The sequence below is a fragment of the Dreissena polymorpha genome, chromosome 4, assembly GCF_020536995.1.
Source record: "Dreissena polymorpha isolate Duluth1 chromosome 4, UMN_Dpol_1.0, whole genome shotgun sequence".
Taxonomy (NCBI): domain Eukaryota; kingdom Metazoa; phylum Mollusca; class Bivalvia; order Myida; family Dreissenidae; genus Dreissena; species Dreissena polymorpha.
The window spans coordinates 117030619-117057576 of record NC_068358.1 but is presented as its reverse complement, the minus strand read 5'-3'; the positions used below and the strand labels follow the sequence as shown (position 1 = coordinate 117057576).

Genomic DNA, 26958 nt, shown 5'->3' with positions numbered 1-26958 from the left:
GATAATACACGTTTTTGAGGGCATGATCATCTGCGGGCGCTCGAAAAATCCGTTCCTGCCAGGCAGGAACGGATTTTGAGAGCGCATGCAGATGATCATGTCCGAGAAAATGTGTATTTTCGCTATTATTGCATAAACAAATCACACATACCAAAATAAATTAAAATAACATTGAAAAAAATATGTTTTGTTCATTGGACATCGTCAAAATAATTCGATTATTTCAATACAGTTCAGTGTTGTGTTTTACATATGCCTCACTCGGTCATCATCCGAAATGACGAGGCTTTACCTTCAGATAGGCAGTTTCGATTTAAAATTTGTTTAAACAGTGGATTAATGCAAAGTTGAAATGCAGCCACGCAAAGTAAGAAATGAGGAATTATTTTGGAATTTACAGCAGGAACGTTGAAGGTACATAAACACTTACATTTACAGCATAGTCTTTTGAACGTGTTGAGTAAATAACCTTAACTTCATTGACGTTTCCAATAAAATAAAGCTCTTGTCAAGAGAGTGCAGATGGTATAATTTGAAAAGTGGATTGAAATAGTCATTATCCCTGCATGCATGAGGAAACTGGTACTTATTCAGTTCCCCATTTTATGCTTGGAAAGTCGTCGAAGGTTGGAGAAGGGAAGTAACTGCGTGTGGACCAGATTATGGATATGAAAAACACATAACAGGGCTTGAACGGCACGTGAATCGCCTTGTTAATACACGATTTCTCCCGTTCAAGCCCTCCTTTTGCCAAGTTTCTGCACCCCGCAGAGGGCATTATAGATAGAGTTTATGCAATAATAATTATTTAAGGATTATTTTATTAGGGTCTTGGCAAAAGGCAATGCCTAATGGGAGTGGAACAACAGAGACATATTTGAGGGAAAAATACTTTGGGGGGGAGGGGGCTGACATACAACAACTCTTTAAATGTTGATCATTGAATGTAGGTCTAATTTATGCCAAACCATTGTATACATAGATGGTGACATTATTACTTTATTGGCTGTATTATTAAAAAAAAAACAGGCGTCCAATGATATTTCTTAAGATTTCCAGGGTTAAATGAAATTTTAAAGCGTCAAAATACTTATTTTCTTTTCCTGGTAACATTTGCATCAAAATAATGGATAATTTGCATGTGTCAAAAGAAGAATATTGTAAAATGCTTTTATTAAAAATGCTTTCTTAATGTATTATCCATGTATTCCTTGATGTACTAAGGAAATGATAAAACTACAAACTGTGAAATAACAATTCAAGCTGCATTTTTGTCTTTATTTAAACTCACATTATTTAATTATAATATATAATTACAATCAAAAGATCATAATAAGACTACAGACACTATTATGCAAAGGACAAGATATATAATTATTATATTATATTATATTATATATATATATATATATATATATATATATATATATATATATATATATATATATATATATATATATATATATAATTGTTGCATAAGGGGTGATGTGGTCTCACTTAACAAACATGAACGTCTTTACGCCGACATTAAAGAGAAAAAACTCTTTATATTAAGTGAATTTGAGTTTGGAACATTAAAGAGGAATGAGTAAAGACACACAACATTGTTGTGAGAGATACAATGCAAACACAACATAATTGGCCAAAACCAAAATAAAATAATGACACATCGAAAAGAACATTGTGTAGTTCGGTGTACTACTAGTTCCTATAACTTTTTACTCATATGCGTTTACGCTGGAAAACTTATAAATACAAAATGTAACATATATTTATAAGATCATTAAAAAGAAAGTGGCGTCTCATCAGGATCCAAACTGTTTGCTATTCTTATAGTATTTTTTGGAAAAAAATGAAGAAAATGCTAATTTTAGAAATTCAGCAGACGACATTTGAGCAGACGATAAATTTCCCAGCATGCAAAGAGTTAACATCAGATTTGTTCAGTTCTCCTGTAGGACAACAGCTTTAAGACATTGACTAGTCTTTTCAAGGTTTAACTCAGAGTTAATAAGAGTCAGCGGGTGGAATTTTTGTCCCCAGTTCAATATTTTAATGTTATTGCCTTTTGTAATGCTTATTGTTTGTCCAGGACATATCTTTAAAACTATGAGAGATGTCAACTTCTAAATTTAGGTGTAAAAAGATATGTAGATCTCATTTAAGAAAAGCGCAGTTCACAAGAACCATTTTGGAAATTTTGGAAATAAAAGACCACAACCAATGTCATTACCACAATCAGAATGTCTAATGTATGCTTCACATTAATATCAAAATTATGAGTAAAAATAAAACAAGAACTTATGTTTAGTTTTATTCCCCCCCCCCCCCCCTTCGAAGGTCAAGTCATTGTCACAGTATGAAAATCGTTTCTTATCACTAACTTGTCAATAAATCGACTGATTGGCTTGATACTTCACATTCACATTGGTCTGGACAATAGCTTACCCCTATTGAAATTGGTGTCACTATGTCAAAGGTCAAGGTCATTGTCACAATAAGTGTGAAAATGGTTTCCGATCAATAACTCATCAACAAATTGACAGATTGGCTTCATACTATACATGTGCATTGGCTTGGGCTGTAGATGACCACTTATAAAATTGGGGTCACTAGGTCAAAAGTCAAGGTCACTGTCACAATAAGTGTGACAAATCTTTTCTGATAAATAAAACGTCAATGCAATGACTGATTAACAAAAGTGCATAATTCTGTGTCAATTAAAAATATATTTAAGTGGCTAAGTCACACTTATATGATAATATTAACTCTTATGGTCAGTTTTGTTGCATAAAATCCTATGTCAAGACCCTGTTGGGGGGTGGGCATTTGTCTTTGACTGGGGAGAAAGCTTGTGAACATTCGTAAGTCCACATTTATTACCCAATCTTCATGAAACTTGGTCAGTCTGAACTTTTTCTTATGATTTCCTGACCATGTAAGATAAGATTCCAGTTCATTGATAAGCATTGCCACCATGAGGCTGGGAAGTTTTCTTAATGTGATTAAAAACCATGTGAATGCTCTGGAAATCTAGTTTGTAGCTCACTCATCATGAAACTTGATAAGAACATTTCAAAAATTGAATATTAAAAAAAAAGTTTTGTTATGATATCCTGACTAAATGCTGAAATGAGTGTGGTGTGTAAAAAAACATGGCTTATAGGTGTTGGATCAGTTTTACTTCAAGTCTAGTGTACACTAACTACTCAGAACAGTTAAGTTTACTGGGGTCTCATGGCCGCCAGTGGGCGGGACAGTTTTCCTTATTTGGCTATAGAGAAACCTTGTAAACACTCTAGAAGTCACAATTTTTGCCCAATCGTCATGAAAGTTGGTGAAAACATTGGTTTAATTGATATCACGGACGAGTTCGAAAATGGTCCAGATCGGTGAAAAAACATGGCCGCCAGTGGGCGGGGCATTTTTCTCTATATGTATATAGTGAAAACATGTGAACACTCTAGAAGTCACATTTTTGGCCCAATTTGCATGAAATTTGGTCAGAACATTTGTTTCCTTGATATGAGAGTTGAGTTCCAAAATGGTTCCGGTCAGGTAAAAAACATGGCTGCCAGGGGGTGGGGGCAGTTTTCCTTATTTGGCTATAGAGAAACCTTGTAAACACTCTAGAAGTCATATTTTTTGCCCAATCATCATGAAAGTTTGTCAAAACATTGGTTTTATTGATTTCTCGGACGAGTTCGAAAATGGTCCAGATAGGTGAAAAAACATGGCTGCCAGTGGGCTGGGCATTTTTCTCTATATGTATATAGTGAAACATGTGAACACTCTAGAAGTCACATTTTTGGCCCAATTTTCATGAAATTTGGTCAGAACATTTGTTTCTTTGATATGAGAGTTGATTTCGAAAATGGTTCCGGTTCGTTGAATAACATGGCTGCCGGGGGGGGGGAGCAGTTTTCCTTATTTGGCTATAGAGAAACCTTTTAAACATTCTAGAAGTCACAATTTTTGCCCAATGATCATGAAAGTTGGTCAAAACATTGGTTTTATTGATATCTGGGACGAGTTCGAAAATGGTCCTGGTCGGTAAAAAACATCGCTGCCAGTGGGCGGGGCATTTTTCTCCCTATGTATATAGTGAAAACATGTGAACACTCTAACAGTCACATTTTTGGCCAAATTTTCATGAAATTTGGTCAGAACATTTGTTTCCTTGATATGAGTGTTGAGTTCGAAAATGGTTCCGGTCAGTTAAAAAACATGGCTGCCGGGGGGGGGGGCAGTTTTCCTTATTTGGCTATAAAGAAACCTTGTAAACACTCTAGATGTCACAATTTTTGCCCAATCATCAGGAAAATTGGTCAAAACATTGGTTTTATTGATATCTCGGACGAGTTCGAAAATGGTCCAGAATGGTGAAAAAACATGGCCGCCAGTGGGCGGGCATTTTTCTGTATATGTATATAGTGAAAACATGTGAACACTTTAGAAGTCACAATTTTGGCCCAATTTGCATGAAATTTGGTCAGAACATTTGTTTCCTTGATATGACTATATGAGAGTTGAGTTTAAAAATGGTTCCGGTCAGTTGAATAACATGGCTGCCGGGGGAGGGGGGGCAGTTTTCCTTACTTGGCTATATAGAAACCTTGTAAATACTCTAGAAGTCACAATTTTTTGCCCAATCATCATGAAAATTGGTCAAAACATTGGTTTTATTGATACAGTACAGCTAACGCGGCACAAACATAATCCGCGGCTACGCCACGGCCAGATTATTAGTACGCGGCGGCCGAATCGTGTGTTCACGCGGCGTATCGCCGTGGCACTCGGCATCGATCCGCGCAACGACGCCGAGTCTGTGTTAACCTCGCGAACTTTCGCAGAGTAAATCCGCCGCATACGTACGCGGCGGATCGAGTGAAAAGATATCCACCTGCATGTACATACATGTATGTGTAGCGTAGAATTAATTACGCGCAACTGTTTATGTTTCGTTCGATTATCATTATCATTATTAAATTTGTAATCCGAAACACACTTCCGAATTTTAATGCTAACGCGACCTTTGATAAATTCTAGCGTCAAATAAACAGTGCTAAAATATCCTTTGTTTCATAAAAAGCGCGCGAAAATTATGCAGACGTGTAGAACGTCGTTTGGAAAGTTTGGGTGTATTTTGTGTTGTATAAATACATGAACATCACGTCAGGCGTAAATCGCGTGTTCAGTGGAAAAAAACCCGCCCCGATTAGACGTTATTTCATCATCTCTATAAATAGTAACCAATGCCAAAATGTATTTGATACTTAAGGAAATATCGAGAATGTTTGTGTATCGTAAATATTTACCAGCATTTGCTTTAAACTGGAATATACGGGATTATCGGGTAATTAGTAGCGATATTAACTGTATAATATGAACAAACTAAAACGTGTTTATATGCGCATATTCAAACAATAGTTTTAATAAGCTGATAATTAACAAAACAACAAATACGTCGTCACCGTCTTGAATATTGATGTGGCTTCAAACTGCTAATTTTCTCATCTTAAATTTAATAGCAAAATCAACATGCAATTAATTTATAAATCCACCATATGCTGCAGCCTTGACCACTTGTATGTGCGAAAACATAATTACGTGACCTTGTGTGAAATACATACACTACGGGCGGGAAACAAACTTAATTGACCAGACACATTAACATGCTTACATGTATATGCTAATACAATCCGCGCACAATAAATTTATTATGATTTTAATTATTATTATAATTGTTCTTTCAAAATTTGTTAACTACATGTAACTAATAATTTTAAAAAAGATTTTTTATTTCATGATGCGCATCGACTCGGCATCATGTCGCGGATAGCGGCATGCCTCGGCGGACAGATGCGAAGTTTCGCGGCGAAATGCGACTTGCCGCCGCATACTGACGCGGCTTCAATGACTGACGCGGCATCGACTCGTTTCGCCTTGCCGCCGCGGATCGCGAAATACGTTTGTTCCGCTTTGGCTGTACTGTATCTCGGACGAGTTCGAAAATGGTCCAGATCGGTGAAAAAACATGGCTGCCAGTGGTTGGGGCATTTTTCTCTATATGTATATAGTGAAACATGTGAACACTCTAGAAGTCACATTTTTGGCCCAATTTTCATGGAATTTGGTCAGAACATTTGTTTCCTTGATCTGAGAGTTGAGTTAGAAAATGGTTTCGGTCAGTTAAATAACATGGCTGCCAGGGGGGGGGGGGGGCAGTTTTCTTACATTTACATAGTAAAAAAAGCTTTTTAACACTCTAGAAATCACATTTTTTGCCCAATCATCATACAACTTGGTACAAAGATTGGTTTTATATATATCACATAATTATTGCCCTTAGATTGTCCAAATTTTCATTATATTATACAAAATCCTTGTAAACACTCTAGAGGTCACAATTTTGTTTCAGATTTTATGAATCTTGGTCATAATATTTATTTTTGTTAGCAAAGTTTGATGTTTGGTAAGGGGGGTCAACTCAAAATATATGTCACCAGGTCAAATCTTACAAAATCAAAAACACTCCATATGCCAGAGTTTTGGTTCAATAATGATGAAACTTGACCAGGATGTTTGTCTGGACAATATTTAGGTCAAGTTTGACGTTTGGTAAAGCTGAATGAACCGAATCCTCTCAGGTGAGCGAACTAGGGCCATCTTGGCCATCTTGTTTTACATTATTATACCCCCACAAACAAAGTTTAGGGGGGTATATAGGTGTGAACTTGTCTGTCGGTCGGTAGGTCGGTCGGTCCGTATTGAGTGTCCGCTCTCTAATTCAAGTAGTTTTCATCCGATCGTCACCAAACTTGGTCAGAAGTTGTATCTAGATGATGTCTAGGCCAAGTTCCAACATCGGCCTTGCCGGGTCAAAAACTAGGTCACAGGGTCACAAAGTGCGTTTTAAACATTCAGCATGTTGTCCGCTCTCTAATCAAAGTAGTTTATATCCGATCTTCACCAAACTTGGTCAGATGTTGTATCTACATGATGTCTAGGCCAAGTTCGAATATCGGCCTTGTCGGGTCAAAAACTAGGTCACGGGGTCACTTGGTGCGTTTTAAACATTCAGCATGTTGTCCGCTCTCTAATTCAAGTAGTTCGGTAGGTCGGTCGGTCGGTCGGTCTGTCTGTCGGTCTGTATTGAGTGTCCGCTCTCTAATTCAAGTAGTTTTCATCCGATCTTCACCAAACTTGGTCAGAAGTTGTATCTAGATGATGTCTAGGCCAAGTTCGAACATGGGCCTTGCCCGGTCAAAAGCTAGGTCACGGGGTCACTTAGTGCGTTTTTTAACATTCAGCATAGTGTCCTTTCTCTAATTATGCCCCCGGATCGAAAGATCGGGGGTATATTGTTTTTGGCCTGTCTGTCATTGTATGTGTGTGTGTGTCCCAAAACTTTAACCAAAACTTTAACCTTGGTCATAACTTTTACAATATTGAAGATAGCAACTTGATATTTGGCATGCATGTGTATCTCATGGAGCTGCACATTTTGAGTGGTGAAAGGTCAAGTTCAAGGTCATGCTTCAAGGTCAAAGGTCAAAAAAACAAATTCAAAAACTTTAACCAAAACTTTTACCTTCTTCATAACTTTTGCAATATTGAACATAGCAACTTGATATTTGGCATGCATGTATATCTCACGGAGCTGCAAATTTTGAGTGGTGAAAGGTCAAGGTCATCCTTCAAGGTCAAAGGTAAAAAAAATAATTCAAAGCGGCGCATTAGGGGCTTTGTGTTTCTGACAAACACATCTCTTGTTCAAGTAGTTTTCATTCCATTTTCACTAAACTTGGTCAGAAGTTTTATCTAGAAGATCTGAAGGCCAAGTTCGAACATGGGCCATGCCAGATCAAAAACTAGGTCACAGGGTCACTTAGTATGTTTTACACATTGAGCATGGTGTCCGCTCTCTATTTCAAGTAGTTTAAATCCGATCTTCACCACACTTGGTCAGAAGTTGTAACTAGATGATGTGTAGGTCAAGTTCGAACATGGGCCATGCCGAGTCAAAAACTAGGTCACAAGGTCACTTAGTGTGTTTTAAACCTCACCATGTTGTCCGCTCTCTAATTCAAGTAGTTTTTATCCAATCTTCACCAAAATTGGTCAGAAGTTGTATCTTGATTATGTCTAGGGCAAGTTTGAATATGGGTCATGCCGGGTCAAAACAAGGTCACGGGGTCACTTAGTGCGTTTTAAACATCACAATGTTGTCCGCTCTCTAATTCAAGTAGTTTTCATCAAATCTTCACCAAACTTGGTCAGAAGTTGTATCTAGATGATGTCTAGGTCAAATTTGAATATGGGTCATGCCGGGTCAAAAACTAGGTCACGGGGTATCTTAGTGCGTTTTAAGCCTCACCATGTTGTCCGCTCTCTAATTCAAGTAGTTTTCATCCAATCCTCACCAAACTTGGTCACAAGTTTTATCTAATTAATCTCAAGGACAAGTTTGAACATGGGCCATTCCGGGCCTAAAACTAGGTCACGGGGTCACTTTGTGTGTTTTTTAACATTCAGCATGGTGTCTGCTCTCTAATTCAAGTAGTTTACATCCGATCTTCACCAAACTTGTTCAGAAGTTTTATGGAGATGATCTTAAGGCCAAGTTAGAACATGGGCCTTTCTGGGTCAAAAACTAGTTCAAGGTGTCACTTAGTGCGTTTTAAAAATTGAGCATGGTGTCCGCTGTTTTTTGTGAAGACGACATGCAAAATATTATGTGTCAATGCGGCATGTGGGGGTATTTGTCACGTCTGTGACAAAGCTCTAGTTTTACATACTGTGTATGTTTCAAAATGAACTTGTTATTGAACAAAGAACAGGTATACAAATAGTCACTCATCAACATGACAAATGATCTTTTCGCTTGACTATGATATTAAAATATCGTGGAATTTAATACTTACTGCGGATGACTTGAATTTGTACATGTACATTTATTCGATCCAATACATGTAACAAAAGAAACAGGAAATCACAAAAATTTTCTGATATCAAATTTCATGTACATGTAACATGTTTGTATGTAATTGTTGGCGAGCTATATATGTACACAAACGAGCAAAGGTTTTCAAAAGGTTAACAAAAAACAAATCTTTAATTTAGAACAACAGGGGAAACTTCATGCAGAAACAATTGAAACAAGCAAATTTGTAGAATTGATATCCCCCGCAACATATGCTTTGTTTGAGGATGGGTGCAAATCAGACGGATGAACATACTGACAGATGGACGGACGGAGGACAATAACTTAAAACTAAAACAGAGGAAGGTTCTTGAGCCTTCAAAATTTATTTAGGTGAATTAATAAGTCGTGCGTTTTCCACAAAAATATTCAATGTTTATATACACTCAATTTTCAGAGTGTTGCAGAGTGAACACAACATCTGCCATGACAAACCTGGAAATGTTTTTATGGTTAATTATTTACAGATGGTGTACAACGCCATTTGGCGTCCATATATATACTCATACGAAGTTTCAATGAAATCTGCCAAAGCACTTCCAAGATATGGCTCCGGACACAAAAGTGACGGACGGTCAGCCCGACAATGCCAAAACAATATCCCTCCGCCTCTGGCGGGGGATATATACTCATACCAAGTTTCAATTAAATCCGCCAAAGCACTTCCAAGATATGGCTCCGGACACTAAAGTGCCTAAAGTAAAAGCATTTTTTCAAGATACAAAGGGCCATAACTCTGGTTTTAACAGATGGTGTACAATGCCATTTGGCGTGAATCATCCTTTTATGCATATAAATACTCATACGAAGTTTCAATGAAATCCGCCAAAGCACTTCCAAGATATGGCTCCGGACACAAAAGTGCCTATAGTAAAAAGCATTTTTTCAAGATAAAAAGGGCCATAACTCTGTTTTTAACAGATGGTGTACAATGCCATTTGGCGTGCATCATCCTCTTATGCATATTTATACTCATACCAGGTTTCAATGAAATCCCCCAAAGCACTTCCAAGATATGGCTCCGGACACAAAAGTGCCTATAGTAAATAGCATTTTTTCAAGATACAAAGGGCCATAACTCTGTTTTTAACAGATGGTGTACAATGCCATTTGGCGTGCATCATCCTCTTATGCATATATATACTCATACAAAGTTTCAATGAAATCCGCCAAAGCACTTTCAAGATATGGCTCCGGACACAAAAGTGCCGGACGGACGGACAGCCGGACGGACAACGCCAAAACAATATCCCTTCTTCTCTGGCGGGGGATAACAAAACCTGAAGCATGAAACGCAAACTATACTCACGCTCGATGTAAGACATGTCAATGATTCTGTAAAGAGGGCAAACACGAGAGAAAAGAGTTGAACATTCTGTGATTTTATTATGAAGTGCATGTAATACATGCACATACAAAGTAAAAAAAAACAACATTATATGATATGCAATGTGAATGAACATGTACATTTCAATATTGCAGACCGTACATTTGTATAATGTTGTTGTTGTTGCACATGTATTTCACCGCGAACCACCTAGACCGTGGTGGTCCACTGTGAGATCAATTTCCCGATAACGCAAAGACTGACACCGCAATTCGCCACCGCGAAATCAACGTGTTCAACGGTGTATCGTGGTGAGATAGTAATTGTCCACTGTGGGCTGAATCACGGTGATGCGTTGTGGATGGCAGAAATTGCGCTAGACGTAGTGTATGTCAGTTCAGTGTCATAATGTGTCATAAACCATGATTGTTTTGCAATAAAATATAAAGAAACCGTTTCTGGACAGATAATAAATATTTTATTGTGAGATAGCATATGTACTTGGTTTGGATTTCCTAAAAAAAAATGCTGCATTCATACACAATTTAATTGAGTTGTTAGAGGTTTGGCTTAGTTGATAGAGCTTAAGCTGAGTTAATAGAGCTTTGGCTCAGTTGAGTGAGCTTTAGCTCAGTTGGTAGCGCTTTGGCTCAGTTGATAGAGCTTTGACCCAGTTGATAGAGCTTTGGCTCAGTTTATAGCGCTTTGGTTCAGTTGGTAGAGCTTTGGCTCAGTGGATAGAGCTTTGGCTCAATTGATAGAGCTTTAGCTCAGTTGATAGAGCTTTTGCTCAATTGATAGAGCTTAGGCTCAGTTGGTAGAGCTCATGCTCAGTTTGTTGAGTTAAGCCTTTATTAGTACTGTTGGGTGCAGTTGGTAAAACTTGGGCTCAGATTGTTGCAGTTAGGCTCAGTTGGTAGAGCTTAGGCTCAGTTTGCTGTGTATAGGCTGAGTTGGTAGAGCTAAGGCTGAATTAAATAAGCTTAGGCTAAGTTATGAAAGCTAAGACTAAGTTTGTAGAGAATAGGACAGTCAATCTAGGGTTTGTGATTTATCGCCCATGCGCTGCAATGTGAGTATTGGTCATGGATTTTTATCTTTGGCAATTTGTTTTGCTTTCTAGTTTTTAAAGTTGGGCAGTTTACAGACACTGGCATAAGTATGTGCACTTAGTGCTGGTAAACCGCTTTGGAGAGCTAGGCTTACCAAGAAATAGTGTTAGCACGTTATGTGACTGCTGACATGTGAATAAAACACAGTTAAATGTGATGAAAGCTTAACAAAACACACAATAATTTCTGTTGCAGATCATCCAAGCCCGCGCGAGTCTCTGCTTCACTTTGCCGCCCGCCTGGGCCTAACAAAGGTGGCCCACTTCTTCCTGCGGAAGGCAGGCAGCGAGACGCTACTCACGCTGCCCAACCACCAGGGACAGCTGCCCAAAGACGTGGCCTTGGACAATGGCTTCTGTGGCCTGGCAGAGCTGCTATCTGAGTAAGTCATATCTAATGAGACGCTCTCGAGTCTGGCGTATTGAAATGATCTTGACCCAAACTTATTGAGACATTTTCCAGTAAGGCCTTAACAAAACACTACCCTGCAGGGCGGGTGGCTCTGGAATATTTTTCAAGGCCTGCTTTTTGAGTCTACCTTCATGATTTACAGAAGAAGTGTGAGTTTTGTTCTGGTCCATTGATTTTTGATTTGGAGAATTAAGGGCCTTGGACTTAGGAATTTTCTTAAAAATAACACTTCCGGATTTTTTTCAAATATGCTTTCAGACTCTTTCCCAGGCCTTTAACTTTGTCAAATATCAATGGACAATAATTTGGTCATGATGTTTTCAATGGGGATAAAGCTGCTGTGTGGCTTCAAAGGGCAGTTGGGGATATTGTGTTGCACAAACGCAGCTCTTGTTTCATATTTAATTCTTTTATTTTTCTAACAAGCGCCATTAAACTATAAAAAATAAAAATTTACATTAGAGAAACCAGAATTACGATCATCAGACAAGCACCTATACAATTCTTTCAATACCCATTAGTTAGAGAGAAAAAGTGAATAGTACTCTTTGCTACCAACACTTGTCTCAAGGCTCTTCTTGTGGAGCATTTAGGTTATTGGAAATTTCCAAGATGACATGATGTTGGAGTTATTCCAAGCAGTCCTGTTAAATTGTTTTACTGATACACATTCAGGATATGTATTTTGGGAACTGTCGGACTGATATTCATGTTGATATATATAATTGGGCCATGATCTGTGACAAGGGGGTTGAATGCTTGTGCTTAAAAGTGTCCCAGATTAGCTTTTGTCGACCACACAGTCTTATCAGGGAGGACACTTTCCGCTTTTATGATATTTTTCATTTAAAGAAAGTCTCTTCTTAGCAAAAATCAAGTTAATCTGGGACGGCAGTTTACGCACATGCATTAAACCCCCTTTTTACAGAGCCTGGCTCATATATATATATGTTTTAGAGTTGATACAGACAGTTTTTAGTGTCTATGTTATTTGTATGCCCCCGTTCGAAGAGGAGGGGTATATTTTTTCCACATGTTGGTCGGTCCGTCTGTCGGTCGGTCCGTCCACCAGATGGTTTCCGGATGATAACTCAAGAACGCTAAGGCCTAGGATCATGAAACTTCATAGGTAGATTGATCATGACAGGCAGATGACCCCTATTGATTTTCAGGTCACTAGGTCAAAGGTCAAGGTCACAGTGACTCGAAACAGTTAAATGGTTTCCGGATGATAACTCAAGAATGCTTAGGCCTAGGATCATGAAACTTCATAGGTTCATTGATCAAGACTGGCAGATTCAGGTCACTAGGTTAAAGGTCAAGGTCGCAGTGACTCAAAATAGTTAAATGGTTTCCGGATGATGACTCAAGAATGCTTACACCTAGGATCATGAAACTTCATAGGCACATTGGTCATGACTGGCAGATGACCCCTATTAATTTTCAGGTCACTAGGTTAAAGGTCAAGGTCACAGTGAGTCGAAACAGTAAAATGGTTTCCTGATGATAACTCAAGAATAATTAGGCCTAGGATCATGAAACTTCATAGGTACATTGATCATGACTGGCAGATGACCCCTATTGATTTCCAGGTCACTAGGTCAAGATCAAGGTCACAGTGAAAACAAAGGTACAACTGACAGCCCATATGGGGGGCATGCATGTTTTACAAATAGCCCTTGTTTACTTGTGAATATGGAATGCCTTCACTGTCTTATAATACTAAAACTTGTGATATTATGTCAATCTGACTGTGCATGAATGTCTGCAACCATTATATATATGCATAATCACAATATATAAATACATAATTCAAATATATACTTATGAAGCATTAATATATAAAGATATAATTTTCTTATATATAGATAAAATGTAAAAATATACAGATACGAATGTATTATATACAGATTATCTTCCATTATATAAAGGCATTACTTCTTTATATGAAGGCAAAAGGTCTTTACATGAATGCCTGTAACCATTATATATATGCATAATAACAATATATACATACATATTTTGAATATATACAGATAAAGCGGTAATATATAAATATATAATTTTCTTATATATAGATATATAATCTTCCATTATATAAAGGCATTACTTCTTTATATGAAAGGCAAAATATCTTTATATGAACATAAATTAGAACATGTATTATGTTACCATGGATTACTCCGATAACAAACACATTCAACACGCAATTTCATGATAGTTGTTTTGTCATTTACACCCAAGCAATTAAAGTCGTACAGTGACATTTTAAATGATGTTCGGTGTTATCTTCTCCTGTCTGAAGCGCCGTATCACTCCTTCTTCCACTCCAAGTCACTCAAGTATCAAATCCATATCCATTGTTGTGAAATGATGCAAAACAAATTTTTTCCTGTGTGTAATAAAAGCTTCGTATATTTAATGTGATCTTTAATTCATTAAGATTATATATATATTCCTTACGAAATTTTGTATTAATGTAATTTATTTCGATGTTCATCAGCATCTTAACTTAATATGGATTTATGTAATAGCGTAATGATCTTAATAAAACAACTATTTAGGATCATACAAAACATTAAAATGTTTCTGTACTATAAATTTATCTTTACGTGTTGAGATTACATATTTACATAAATTAATAAAAAAAATTAACGTATTTTTCAAATTTTATCTGCATATAAAGATGATATGTGTTTATATAATTACAATTTATGTTTATATCAAGGTATTTTGCCTTTATATAAACAAGTTATACCTATATATAATGAGAAAATATTTGTTATTATTATTACATAACGATTTATGTTCATATAAAGATATTTTGCCTTCATATAAAGAAGTAATGCCTTTATACAATGGAAGATTATCTGTGTATAATACATTCGTATCTGTATATTTTTACATTTTATCTATATATAAGAAAATTATATCTTTATATATTAATGCTTTATCTGTATATATTCAAATTATGTATTTATATATTGTGATTATGCATATATATAATGGTTACATGCATTCATGCACAGTCAGATTGACGTAATATCACAAGTTTTGGTATTATATGACAGTGAAGGCATTCCATATGTGAACTTTGCTTTTGATATAACACACCAAACAGGTTTTTGTTAACAGGTTCTACATAAGGTAAAGCCTTTTTCTGACATTCTCAACACACTTACACCATTGCCTACTGTGTTTCAGGTATAATCTAAAGAGTCTTCTGCCATTGGGAGGTTGGATAGTGAAGGAGGAGGGAAGGGTTCAGACCCAGGACACTGGTGACGTGACCTTGACCTCTGACATTAAAACTCACCACAGGTCAATAGGTGAGGCATGCTCAGTGATGGCCAGAGTTGTGTTCCACAGACACATGATTTTACGTTGCTGCAACGTGACAGGATATAAGCATAGTATTTGTCTGTCTGTCCACCAGAATGTATATGGAGTGCTTGTCAGAATCGGATTCATCTTTGTAGGAATGGCGTTTGTTTGTTTTGTAGACTGGTAGTTTTTGCAATAATTTGCCATTTATGATCACTGTTCATAGGCGGTATTTTGTTGCTAACACCATGTAGTAATTATGCTATTAATACTGTTCTGAGGTGTTTTGTCCTAACACCATCCCCTATAGACCAGAGCTCCAGATAAGGTTTCGGGTCAATTAGTTTTCACTACAAGATTTTGTTCGCAATTATTTTTTTTCCAAAATTCATCAATTTCAATTAGTTTTTTTACAATAAAAAATATATAATAACAAATTAAACTTTTAACTCCATTGACCTTTGCATGAGCTACTTTGTGCATACCGGTCCCTTTCTGGATTTAAAAGCCCTCTCGTCCTCAGACGCCACATTGTGTTTAATACAAGAAGAACATTTTAACTGAATTTCGGCATCTGAGCCTTCAATCTGTAACCAAGGAAATTCATTTTTCCATGCTGAGATCTTTTTTTGCGTGATACTGCAATATTTGAGTTTGGAGATCGTCGATTCCTCCCCATCAAGCGCTTTTGACACTCTATAAGATAATGACTGCCAACAATAGACTTTGGACAATTAAACCAAGTATACTTGGCGCTGTCCCAGAATAAAGTTTCTTATGAACTCGTCCACGCTTTGCAGCCGCCATGTTTAATTTTGTAAACAGAAGAGCGGAAATGGAGATGCGAATATTATTGGTTAAAATCAACTAATTCACGGATCCGGTATCGGAAATCTCGTTATCATTGAACTTTTGCTAAGCAGAACTCGGAAATTCCGTATGATCAAACGACCGGTCATAATTCGGATCTGTCTGTCTCAATTCGTTTTGATACGATGGATTTTTCTTTTCTTTTCGTTTTTCTTTAAAAACAAATAGTAATAACGATAAAACAATGCTTATCTGGAGCTCTGCTATAGACCTAGCTCAAAGATCAAGTATGGACATTATACAGGTATACCCTTGAAGGGTACATCCATATCTGTGACACATCTAGTCTGTTTGCAATAATATGTATAAGGTTTAAAAATGTTAGTATCTCGGGCTTTCAGAAAGACTTAACACACAATTATTTTTATGCTCCCCCCAAAAAAATTGGGGGGAGCATATAGTCGCTGCTTCGTCTGTCCGTCCGTACGTGTGTCCGTCCGTGCACAATTTTTGTCCGGGCTATTTCTCAGCAACTAATGACCAGAATTCAATAAAACTTTATGGGAAGCTTCACTACCAAGAGGAGATGTGCATATTATCAGCGGGTTCTGGTCGGATGATTTTTCACGAAGTTATGGCCCTTTGAAATTTTCCATTAACTATACATATAGTGCAATTCTTGTCCGGGCTATTTCTCAGCAACTAATGACCGGAATTCAATGAAACTTTATGGGAAGCTTCACCACCAAAAGGAGAAGTGCATATTATCAGAGGGTTCTGGTCGGATGATTTTTCCAGAGTTATGGCCCTTTGAAATTTTCCTTTAATTGTACATAAAGTGCAATTCTTGTCCGGGCTATTTCTCAGCAACTTATGACCGGAATTCAATTAAACTTTATGGGAAGCTTCACTACCAAGAGGAGATGTGCATATTATCAGCTGGTTCTGGTCTTGTCCCTCCAACTTCTGTGCCCTCAAGACGTTTCCTTTTATCTGAATATATAGTGCAATATTGTGACCAAAAAAAACTTTGGGGAGCATCACCCGTCTCCGACGGTTTCTTGTTTTTCGCACGCCGTCAACATTTGCCTTGTGAACACTCTAGAGGCCACATTTATTGTCCGATCTTCATGAAACTTGATCAGAACATTTGTCCCATTGATACCTCGACTGAGTTCGAAACTGGGTCATGCTGGGTCCAAAACTAGGTGACTAGGTCAAAAAAAAGAAAAACCTTGCGAACACTGTAGAAGTCACATTTGATGCCCAATCTTCATGTAACTTTGTCAAAATGTTTGTCTCAATAATATGTTGGTTGAGTTCAAAAACGGTTGTAGTCCGTTGAAAAACATGGCTGTCAGGGGGCGAGGCAGTATTCCTTTTATGGCCATAGAGAAATCTTGTGAACACTCTAGAAGTCACAATTTTTACCCAATCATCATGAAACTTGGTCAAGACATTGGTTTGATTGATATCTCGGAGGAGTTCGAAAATGGTTCAGATCGTTGAAAAAACATGGCCGCCAGGGGGTGGGGCAGTTTTCTCTATATGTATATAGTGAAAACATGTGAACACTCTAGAAGTCACATTTTTGGCCCAATGTTCATTAAATTTGGTCAGAACATTTGTTTTCTGGATACGACGGTTGTGTTTGAAATTGGTTTGGATCGGTAAAAAAGCATGACCGCTGGGGGGGGGGCATTTTCCTTATATTTATATAGTAAAAACAGCTTGTGAACACTTAAATTTAGCATGACAAGGGAGTAACTGCAAAATTGGTTTTGAAAAATTATGTTGAATTGACAGAGTTGTCTCCCTTTTTAAAATATTTTTTTTAAAGCACAAGAAGATTAAGTGGAATTAATTATAAATGATAGTTTTACATTCTGGAAGATAGCAAACTTTTGAATATGTTTTTTATTGTTTGATGATTCTGTACAATATGGCATTCTTTTGTCAAACGATTAAAGCGAGACTATACGATTTTTATTTGTGTTAAATTGTAATATATTGATAAATACATGTTACAATAACACAAAATAGGCAAGACATTGAAGACGAATTTCATAAAATGCAGCAAAGACAAATTAGCGCCCAGAGCCGATGGTGAGGAAAAGATATTTCGTACATATTTTCCTACAATAACCGAAGAATTCGTCTTTTTATTAGGATCGCAGTTAGTGTTCCTGTGTCGTATAAATTAAGATTCACATCGTACATGCATGATACACATTCTAGCGAATTCGACTGTACAGACATTTTCGATTTCAGAATTAAATATCTGGCTTATTTCGCATTTTTCGACTTATGTTCTTCTTAACTTTTATTTTAAATTATATTGAAATGTATGACCTTGTTAACACTCTAGAGGTCACATTTATTTTCTGATCATCATGAAACTTGGTCTGAAGATTTGTCCCAATAATATCTTGGATGAGTTCGGAAATGGTTTTTGTTGCTTTAAAAACATGGCCACCAGAGGCGGGGCATTTTTCCTTATATGGCTATTTATGGCTTTAGTAAAACCTTGTTAACACTCTAGAGGCCACATTTATTGTCCAATCTTCATGAAATTTGGTCAGAAGATTGGTCTCAATGATATCTTGGATGAGTTCGAAAATTATTATGTTTGCTTGAAAAACATGGCTTCCAAGGGGCGGGGCATTTTTCCTTATATGGTTATAGTAAAATCTTGTTAACACTCTAGAGGCCACATTTACTGTCCGTTCTTCATGAAACTTGGTCAGAAGATTCATCCTTATAATATCTTGGAAGTGTTCAAAAATGATGCCAGTTGGTTGAAAAACATGGCTGCCAGGGGGCGGGGCATTTTTGGAGGGGACTTATGGTTTGCCTCCATCGGTCTTTCTGTCTGTCCGTCCGTCCATCCATCCGTCTTACATTTCTTGATCCTGCGATAACTTTGAAAGTTCTTAATATTTTTTCATGAAACTTGGAACATGGATAGATGGCAATATGGACATTATGCATGTCATTTCATTTTGTTCCTACGTCAAAAATTCTGGTTGCTATGGCAACAAATAGACTAGAAATACTGCTAAAAATGGTGGCTTTCTGGATCCTGCGATAACTTATAAAGTTTTTAATATTTTTTCATGAAACTTGGAACATGGATAGATGACAATATGGACATTATGCACATCATTTCATTTTGTTCCTACTTCAAAAATTGTGGTTGATATGGCAACCAAAAAATAAATAAAAAATATTTAAAAAATCTGAAAAATGGTGGAATTTCTGACAATGGTGGAGCCGGTAGGGGACCATATTGCTTGACAATAGCCTTGTTCCTTATATGGCTATAGTAAAACCTTGTTAACACTCTAGGGCCTGTATTCACCAACCGATTCTTAGACATAAGAATATAGAATAGAGTTAGAACAGGAAAATTATGCTCAGTGTTTGAGTCTTTACAGTCTACCACTGGTGATTTTGCCACACACAAAGCATTCTTCATGAATAATGATGTAGATAGAGGTGATAAATGCCAAGTTTGACTCAGAAATAAAGCAGCTCTTGAATATCCAATTTTAAGAATATTTTTTATTCTTAGACTGAAGTCTAAGAATTGGTTGGTGAATACGGGCCCCGAGGTTTATTTTCTGATCTTCATGTAACTTGGTCAGAAGATTTGTCCCAATAATATCTTGTTATCTCAGGTGAGCGACTTTGGACCTTTCAGGCCCTCTTGTTAAATACATTATAATTACAAGCGTTTTAACAAGTTTCCAAGTAAGATGGCTGTGGCTTAGTGGATGTGGTTGACATGCTTTCCATCTAGCGATAAGGAGGTCGTTGGTTCGATCCTCTCATTGGAAGCATTCTTAAGATATTCCACAAATGATGGCTTTTATCTTCAGATATGACAAATTATGCATAGTAAATCAGTTATATAATTTGGATCATTTGTAAACTGACATAAACCAATAGCATTTAATCAATTTTATCAACAACACAAAATCTCAAACAAAAACACATTGATTTTAAATAAATAAAACATGAAAGATGATACATTTATTGTTGACCTACTATTCATATATTTGGTTACTGGTGCACATGCAGATGTGATGTTCAGTGACAGTTCACCTTCTGTGCGGTAACAATAGCGGAGGTATAGTAAAATTACTTTTTTTGAGGGACTGCTTTTCCTGTTTTTGGATATGAATGACTTTGTGATAAGTACAACTGTTGTCAGTCCATATAGTATTCTCTTCATGTTTATCTCCCCTAGTAGAACACTCGTACTGTCTGGTCCAAGTTGCTTTAAAAAAGAAGTAAAAAATGTGTTGTTAATGGACTGATGTTCCAACTTTACAAATTATTATGCTCCCAGAAAGGTCAGGCATACAGTCTCAGCTTTCCATGTCCATCCTACTGGCTGTTTTTGTACCCTTTTTTCATCTGACACAAATTGTGGTTACTATGGTTACATAAGAAAGTGAAATCTGCTTCCTTTGAGAAGTTCTAAAGCCAGGTTGATGAAACTTAGTATGTGGCTGGAGGGTCATATGGGGAATATACTCTGTCCGTCTGTTCATTCAGTAAATGTGGATCCTGCGTGAAGTTGACAACACGCATAGTATTCTTAGAACGTCATTTGGGAAATATGCAGTCTTTTTTTTGTAAGTAAAAAATTGCTGTTGCTATGGCTACTTATGCTAGGTTAATAAAAATTATGGTGATTCTGTTGGATGTTTGGATGAGGAGATGGTTCGCTTGCACTGAATGTGAGTGAGGTAGTTGTGTATAGCCATGCAGCATCAGAAGTCCCATGTAAGGACAAACATGTAGATTAATTTGTATTGGAGAAAAGAATGCTATGAAGATTCTGCTGTACATATTTGTGTAAATGCAGTCAAAACATTCCAATACAATGATCTATTATGTATTTTGCTGTGTTTCAGATGAGGACATAAAGGTACTGCAGGTGATCCAGCTACAGGTGGACATAGGGGACACAGATTTCACCAGCTGCTGGCAGACTGAGTGGCCCACTGCTGTCACTGCGCCAGGTACCATGCACATTTGCTTGTTTGGGTTGGGTAAAACAGTTTCTGTGAAGTCACTAATTTTTGCGAAGGTTGTATTTTTGCTTTGTTTATCTCCAACTATTGGGTGAATTTATGGCCACCATGGTTATTTTCATAGTTTACCATTCTTAAAGTTCTCCACAAGGTACATGTTGTGAATCCATGTGCAAAGTTAATAGTTCATATAAACTGCTTTTTCGTCCTGTTATTGTTATCTGCATATTTGAGGTATTCCGTTGTAAGTTTTTAGTTTGTTGTTTTTGTTGTAACATTTAAATTGGGTAAATCAAAAAATCAAAATTGGAAATGTGTTTTCAGATGTAACTATTCACAGTACTTTTACAATTTAAAGAATGCGTGTAACATTGTAATCTTTCATTGTGCTAGAGAGCGCGTTATTTTTTATTAAGTCATGTTTTCCACAAGGGAAGCGTTTCCATTTTGAATTGAATATAAAAGCTGTGTAGAGCAGAGAACTGTTAAAAATGCTTACAATTTATTGCGCAAGTATGAGCCATTTTAAACTGTAAATACAGGCTGAACGGGACGTTTCTTTATGCGTTCTTTTATCTGCATTCGTAAATGACAATCCAAATGTGCCAAATACCCAGACATTACAGCATAAACACTTTGTTTTTAGCTCACCTGATCACAACGTGGTCATGGTGAGCTTTTGTGATTGCCTTTTGTCCGTTGTGCGTTGTGTGGTGTCAACATTTGCCTTGTTAACTCTCTTGAGGGCACATTTATTGTCCAATCTTCATGAAATTTTGTGAGAAGATTGGTCTGAATGATATCTTGGATGAGTTCGAAATGGAAACGTTTGCTTGAAAAACATGGCTGCCAAGGGGCGGGGCATTTTTCCTGATATGGCTATATATGGCTGTAGTAAAATCTTGTTAACACTCTAGAGGCCACATTTATTGTCTGATCTTCATGAAACTTGGTCAGAAGATTTATCCCAATAATATCTTGGATGAGTTCGAAAATGATGCTGGTTGGTTGAAAAACATGGCCGCCAGGGGGCGGGGCATTTTTCCTTATATGGCTATAGTAAAACCTTGTTAACACTCTAGAGGCCACATTTATTTTCCGATCTTCATGAAACTTGCTCAGAAGATTTTTCCCAATGAAATCTTGGATGAGTTCAAAAATGGTAACCTTTGCTTGAAAAACATGGCTGCCAAGGGGCGGGGCATTTTTCCTTATATGGCTTTATATGGCTATAGTAAAATCTTGTTAACACTCTAGAGGCCACATATTGTCCAATCTTCATGAAACTTGGTCAGAACATTCATCCCAATAATATCTTGGGCGAGTTCGAAAATGATGCCGATTGGTTGAAAAACATGGCCGACAGTGGGCGGGGCATTTTTCCTGATATGGCTATAGTAAAACCTTGCTAACACTTTAGAGGCCACATTTATTGTCCAGTCTGTATGAAACTTGCTCAGAAGATTTGTCTTATTGATATTTTGGATGAGTTTGAAAATGGTTAGGTTTGATTGAAAAACATGGCTGCCAAGGGGCGGGGCATTTTTCCTTATATGGCTATAGTAAAATCACATTTATAGTCCGATCTTCATGAAACTCTGCAGAAGATTCATCCCAATAATATCTTGGACAAGTTCAAAAATGATGCCGGTTGGTTTAAAAACATGGCCACCATGGGGGCGGGGCATTTTTCCTTATATGGCTATAGTAAAACCTTGTTAACACTCTAGAGGTCACATTTATTTTCTGATCATCATGAAACTTGGTCAGAAGATTTGTCCCAATGATATCTTGGATGAGTTCGAAAATGGTTTTGGTTGCTTTAAAAACATGGCCACCAGGGGGAGGGGCATTTTTCCTTATATGGCTATAGTAAAAACCTTGTTAACACTCTAGAGGCCACATTTATTGTCCAGTCTTCATGAAATTTGGTCTGAAGATTGGTCTCAATGATATCTTGGATTAGTTGTAAAATAATTATTTTTGCTTGAAAAACATGGCTTCCAAGGGGCCAAGCAATTTTCCTTATATGGCTATAGTAAAATCTTGTTAACACTCTAGAGGCCACATTTACTGTCCGTTCTTCATGAAACTTGGTCAGAAGATTCATCCCGATAATATCTTGGACGAGTTCAAAATGATGCCGGTTGGTTGAAAAACATGGCTGCCAGGGGGCGGGGCATTTTTACTTATATGGCTATAGTAAAACCTTGTTAACACTCTAGAGGCCACATTTATTTTCCGATCTTCATGAAACTTGGTCAGAAGATTTGTCCCAATAATATCTTGTTATCTCAGGTGAGCGACTTTGGACCTTTCAGGCCCTCTTGTTTCCCCATTGTACTCACTCAAAGAAACCTTGAAAAAATACTTACATTTAACTTGAGTTAAAGTATGAATTATGGTGAAAAACACTGCTTTTATGCTAGGTTTCCACTGTGCATGTCCTTTATGATTTGATGTGATCTGATTTGAAATACAACCGGACCCAAATGATAAAAAAATTATATATATGGGCCGTGCTCTGTGAAAAAGGGGTTTAATGCATGTGAGTAAAGTGTCGTCCCAGATTCCCTTATCAGGTACGACACTTTCTGCTTTTATGATATTTTCTGTTTAAAGAAAGTAGCAGAAAGGCAGAAAGTGTCGTCCCTGATTAGTTTGTGTGGACAGCACAGGCTATTCCGGGATGACACTTTACGCACTTGCATTTATCCCCTTTTCACAGAGCACGGCACATATCTATACATTTGTTGACTCCATGTATTCTTGAGTTCACACTGCATCATAATAGACTAAGGGACATACATGCCATACGTCCCGGATTGTCCGGGGCAGTCCCGGAAATGAAGAACTTGTCCCGCTGTCCCGGAAATCTGTCAAATGTCCCGGAATTTACAAAATCCATATATACATGTACCTAGGCTTAACTGCACCTCGAATCTGCAGCGTCTCCATGACAATGCCTACCCGAATAGGCAGACTACACTACGTGTCAAAATCGATCAATTAACAGGGGTCCTGTTATCATATCGATTGTCTCACGTTCGCGGTCAAACCGAAAAGGCGGCATTGTTTAATGTGGTTGTTAATTGACTTTAATCTACTTCGTCATTATTTCCTGCTGCGTAAGGGCAAATGATAGTTGTTCACACATCTGAAGTCCAACATCGCTGAGTAAAAAATTAAAAGCAGTTTATGTTCGCACGTTTAACCGACAAAGAAGTTGATTACAAAAGTAAGCATATAAAAATGTCATCCTCACAAGGTTTATTATTGTCTTGTTCTAAACCCCCAGTAAACATAACGTTAAAAATAATAAGTGAAATTGAATTGCGTTCGCCATGTCAAAACGCCCAGCAGATTCGTCCACTTGTCCCAGCAGCAGTGACGTCACCATCTATGTTTAGAACGCTTACACTGAAAACACGTGGCTTGTATCTAGTAACAGAAGTAGTAATGTTTAATTTGAGGTTAATAGATCAAGTATATTTCGGATAGGCTTTCAAACTTTTGCAATTAACGATGCGAAACAAAAAAAAACGTACCAAAAATGCATATGTCTATAAATATCGCTACATTTTATACATGTCCCGGAAAATCGGCAAAAGTCCCAGACAATTTAACTCAATGTCCCGGAATTTGTCTGAAAAATTATGGCATGTATGCTAAGGGATTTCACCTCCCTAAGATGAACTGTGATCTCTACAAGTTGAAAGTATTGTTTGATATGATTTATTCCTTTTTTGTAATTTAATATGCAGGGCGCAGCTGTTTGGGCTATGTGGGAGATAACTTCTCCCTGGACATATAAACTTCTCCCTCTAATTACACAAAGACAATATTTTCTACTCCTTTTGCTTATCTGCTTTGAGCCAGATATTGACCGATAATAGATTTATTAAATTCATGTAAATACAATAATAACACAACACAAACACTTAAGTGTATTTGTTAATATTTGTTAATGTTTTCCCCCAAAAACTGCACAATGTGAGTTGCATCTGATTGATGCTGATGGGCATGGTGTTATAATGGAAATAAATAAGTAAAGAGTTGATTAAATGCTGAACAGAAAACACTTCTCCTTTGCCTAACTTCTCCCTTATTTCAACTGAGGGAGAATTCACTTCTCCCTTAAATTTGAAGGTAGGCTGAGTCCTGAATTGTATCTGATTTGATGATCTTGATGGATTTATTATTTGATCACAGCCAATGGTATTAATTGTACAGAATATTTTAACTATTAAAGAATTACTACAATTTACATACATGACTTGCAAAATTGACAACAAGATATGATAGACTTGCCATAAGTTCATGATTAACATCCTGACTTTAATATAATCATGATAGTGTAAACCTACATTTAGGGGTTGTATCAAGCACTGCCAATAGTATTCTGATGAAGATGCTCTCATTGGGTATTGATTAACCAGAGCTATGTTCATTTCTATGACAGTGTTCAATTTTATGTGAAGATGCTTCATTTACTAGGTGATTTCATTCATGTCTATTTCTTCTCTACAGACCTTCCTGGGGTTGTGTAATGATGCTTTAGTAAATGGTCAATGTAACCCACTCTCCGTTCACATCGCTGTTCCTTGTGCAACATTTCAGACATGACGACAGCTGATGAAAGCACAACAGACCAGATGTTTCAAGAAATTTGTGAGAAAGCAGAGGAGTTGTCTGGAATCATTTCAGCTGATGACTACGGGGACACTAGCGAGGACACATACACCGACCCCAACCTGGACTCCCAGCATGCACCAGCGGAGGCTTGGGCAGGGGAGGAGTGTGAGGTTGCCATGGAGACAGAAGAGGCCACTCACGGGCACCATGACGGGGAGTCGGACGATAATGAGCTCATGGGTGAGTTTGCTGTAGAAATTTAGGGGCAATGATGACATTCCAACCAATTTTTCTTTCACAACACATTAAAAAAGGCTTATGGTCACTGTACCAAATTGGGGTTTCTATAGAGTTTCGGGCTTATACAGCCATCTACCAAGTAAGACAATTTTTATTTATAAAATTAGATTTTGAGTCACTTCACTAGATTTGAGTTTGATTGCTTAATAGAATTATGTCTTGAATAGCCTGTCAGTGCCTTCGTCCTTCTGTCCGTACACATCAAGGTTATCTCAAAATGACAAGTTTTGTACAACATCAATAAGGCTTCCTACAAAGCTTAGATACTTGTATGTATAATGTCTTTCAATGTCATCAACACACCCACCTTACCTCACTTTGACCTTGACATTGACTTAGTTTGGACTTACTCAGCACTAACTCTTGATGTCCCCTATTACACTCTAAAGGACACATTTATTGTCAAATCTTCGTCAAATTTTGTAAGAAGATTTGTTTTGATTATATCTTGGATGAGTTTGAAAATGGTTCTGTTCTGTTGAAAAACAAGGCTGACAGGGGGCATGGCATTTTTCCTTATATGGCTATAGCAAAATCTTGATATGTTAATACTACACGCCACATTTATTGTCTGATTGTCATGAAACTTGGTCAACATTTGTCCGAATGATATCTTGGACGAGGTTGAAAGCTGTTTGGGTTGGTTGAAAAACTTGGCCGCCAGGGGGCGGGTCATTTTTCCTTATATGGCTATAGTAAAACCTTGTTCACACTTTTGATGCCACAGTTATTGTGTAATCTTCATGAAACTAAGTCAAAACATTTGTTTAAATGATGTCTTGGAAGAGTTCTAAAATGGTTCTGGCCTGTTAAAAAACATGGCCGCCAGGGTTGTGGGGCATTTTTCCTTATATAGGTGCAGTAAAACCTTGTTAATACTGTAAAAGTTATTGTTAAATTTTCATAAAACTTGGTAAACTGATGATGTATTGGGCTGCAAAGAACAGGTCAGTTCCTTTGTATTTCAGGTGAGCGACTTTGTTTTATAGTTGTCTTGTTATAAAATAA

The 26958-nt window shown here is 37.2% G+C and overlaps 1 protein-coding gene across 5 annotated transcripts in view; it reads left to right on the top strand.

Annotated features, from left to right (window-relative positions):
* LOC127880245 (uncharacterized) overlaps positions 1-26958 on the top strand; it is a 189004-nt gene that overhangs the window by 34445 nt on the left and 127601 nt on the right. For all 5 annotated transcript variants that reach the window (XM_052427555.1, XM_052427558.1, XM_052427556.1 and 2 more), the window contains exons 5-8: positions 11621-11807; positions 15041-15165; positions 20896-21003; positions 25636-25890. In XM_052427555.1, the coding sequence (XP_052283515.1) occupies positions 11621-11807; positions 15041-15165; positions 20896-21003; positions 25636-25890 (675 nt within the window). The remainder of the gene's footprint in view (positions 1-11620; positions 11808-15040; positions 15166-20895; positions 21004-25635; positions 25891-26958) is intronic.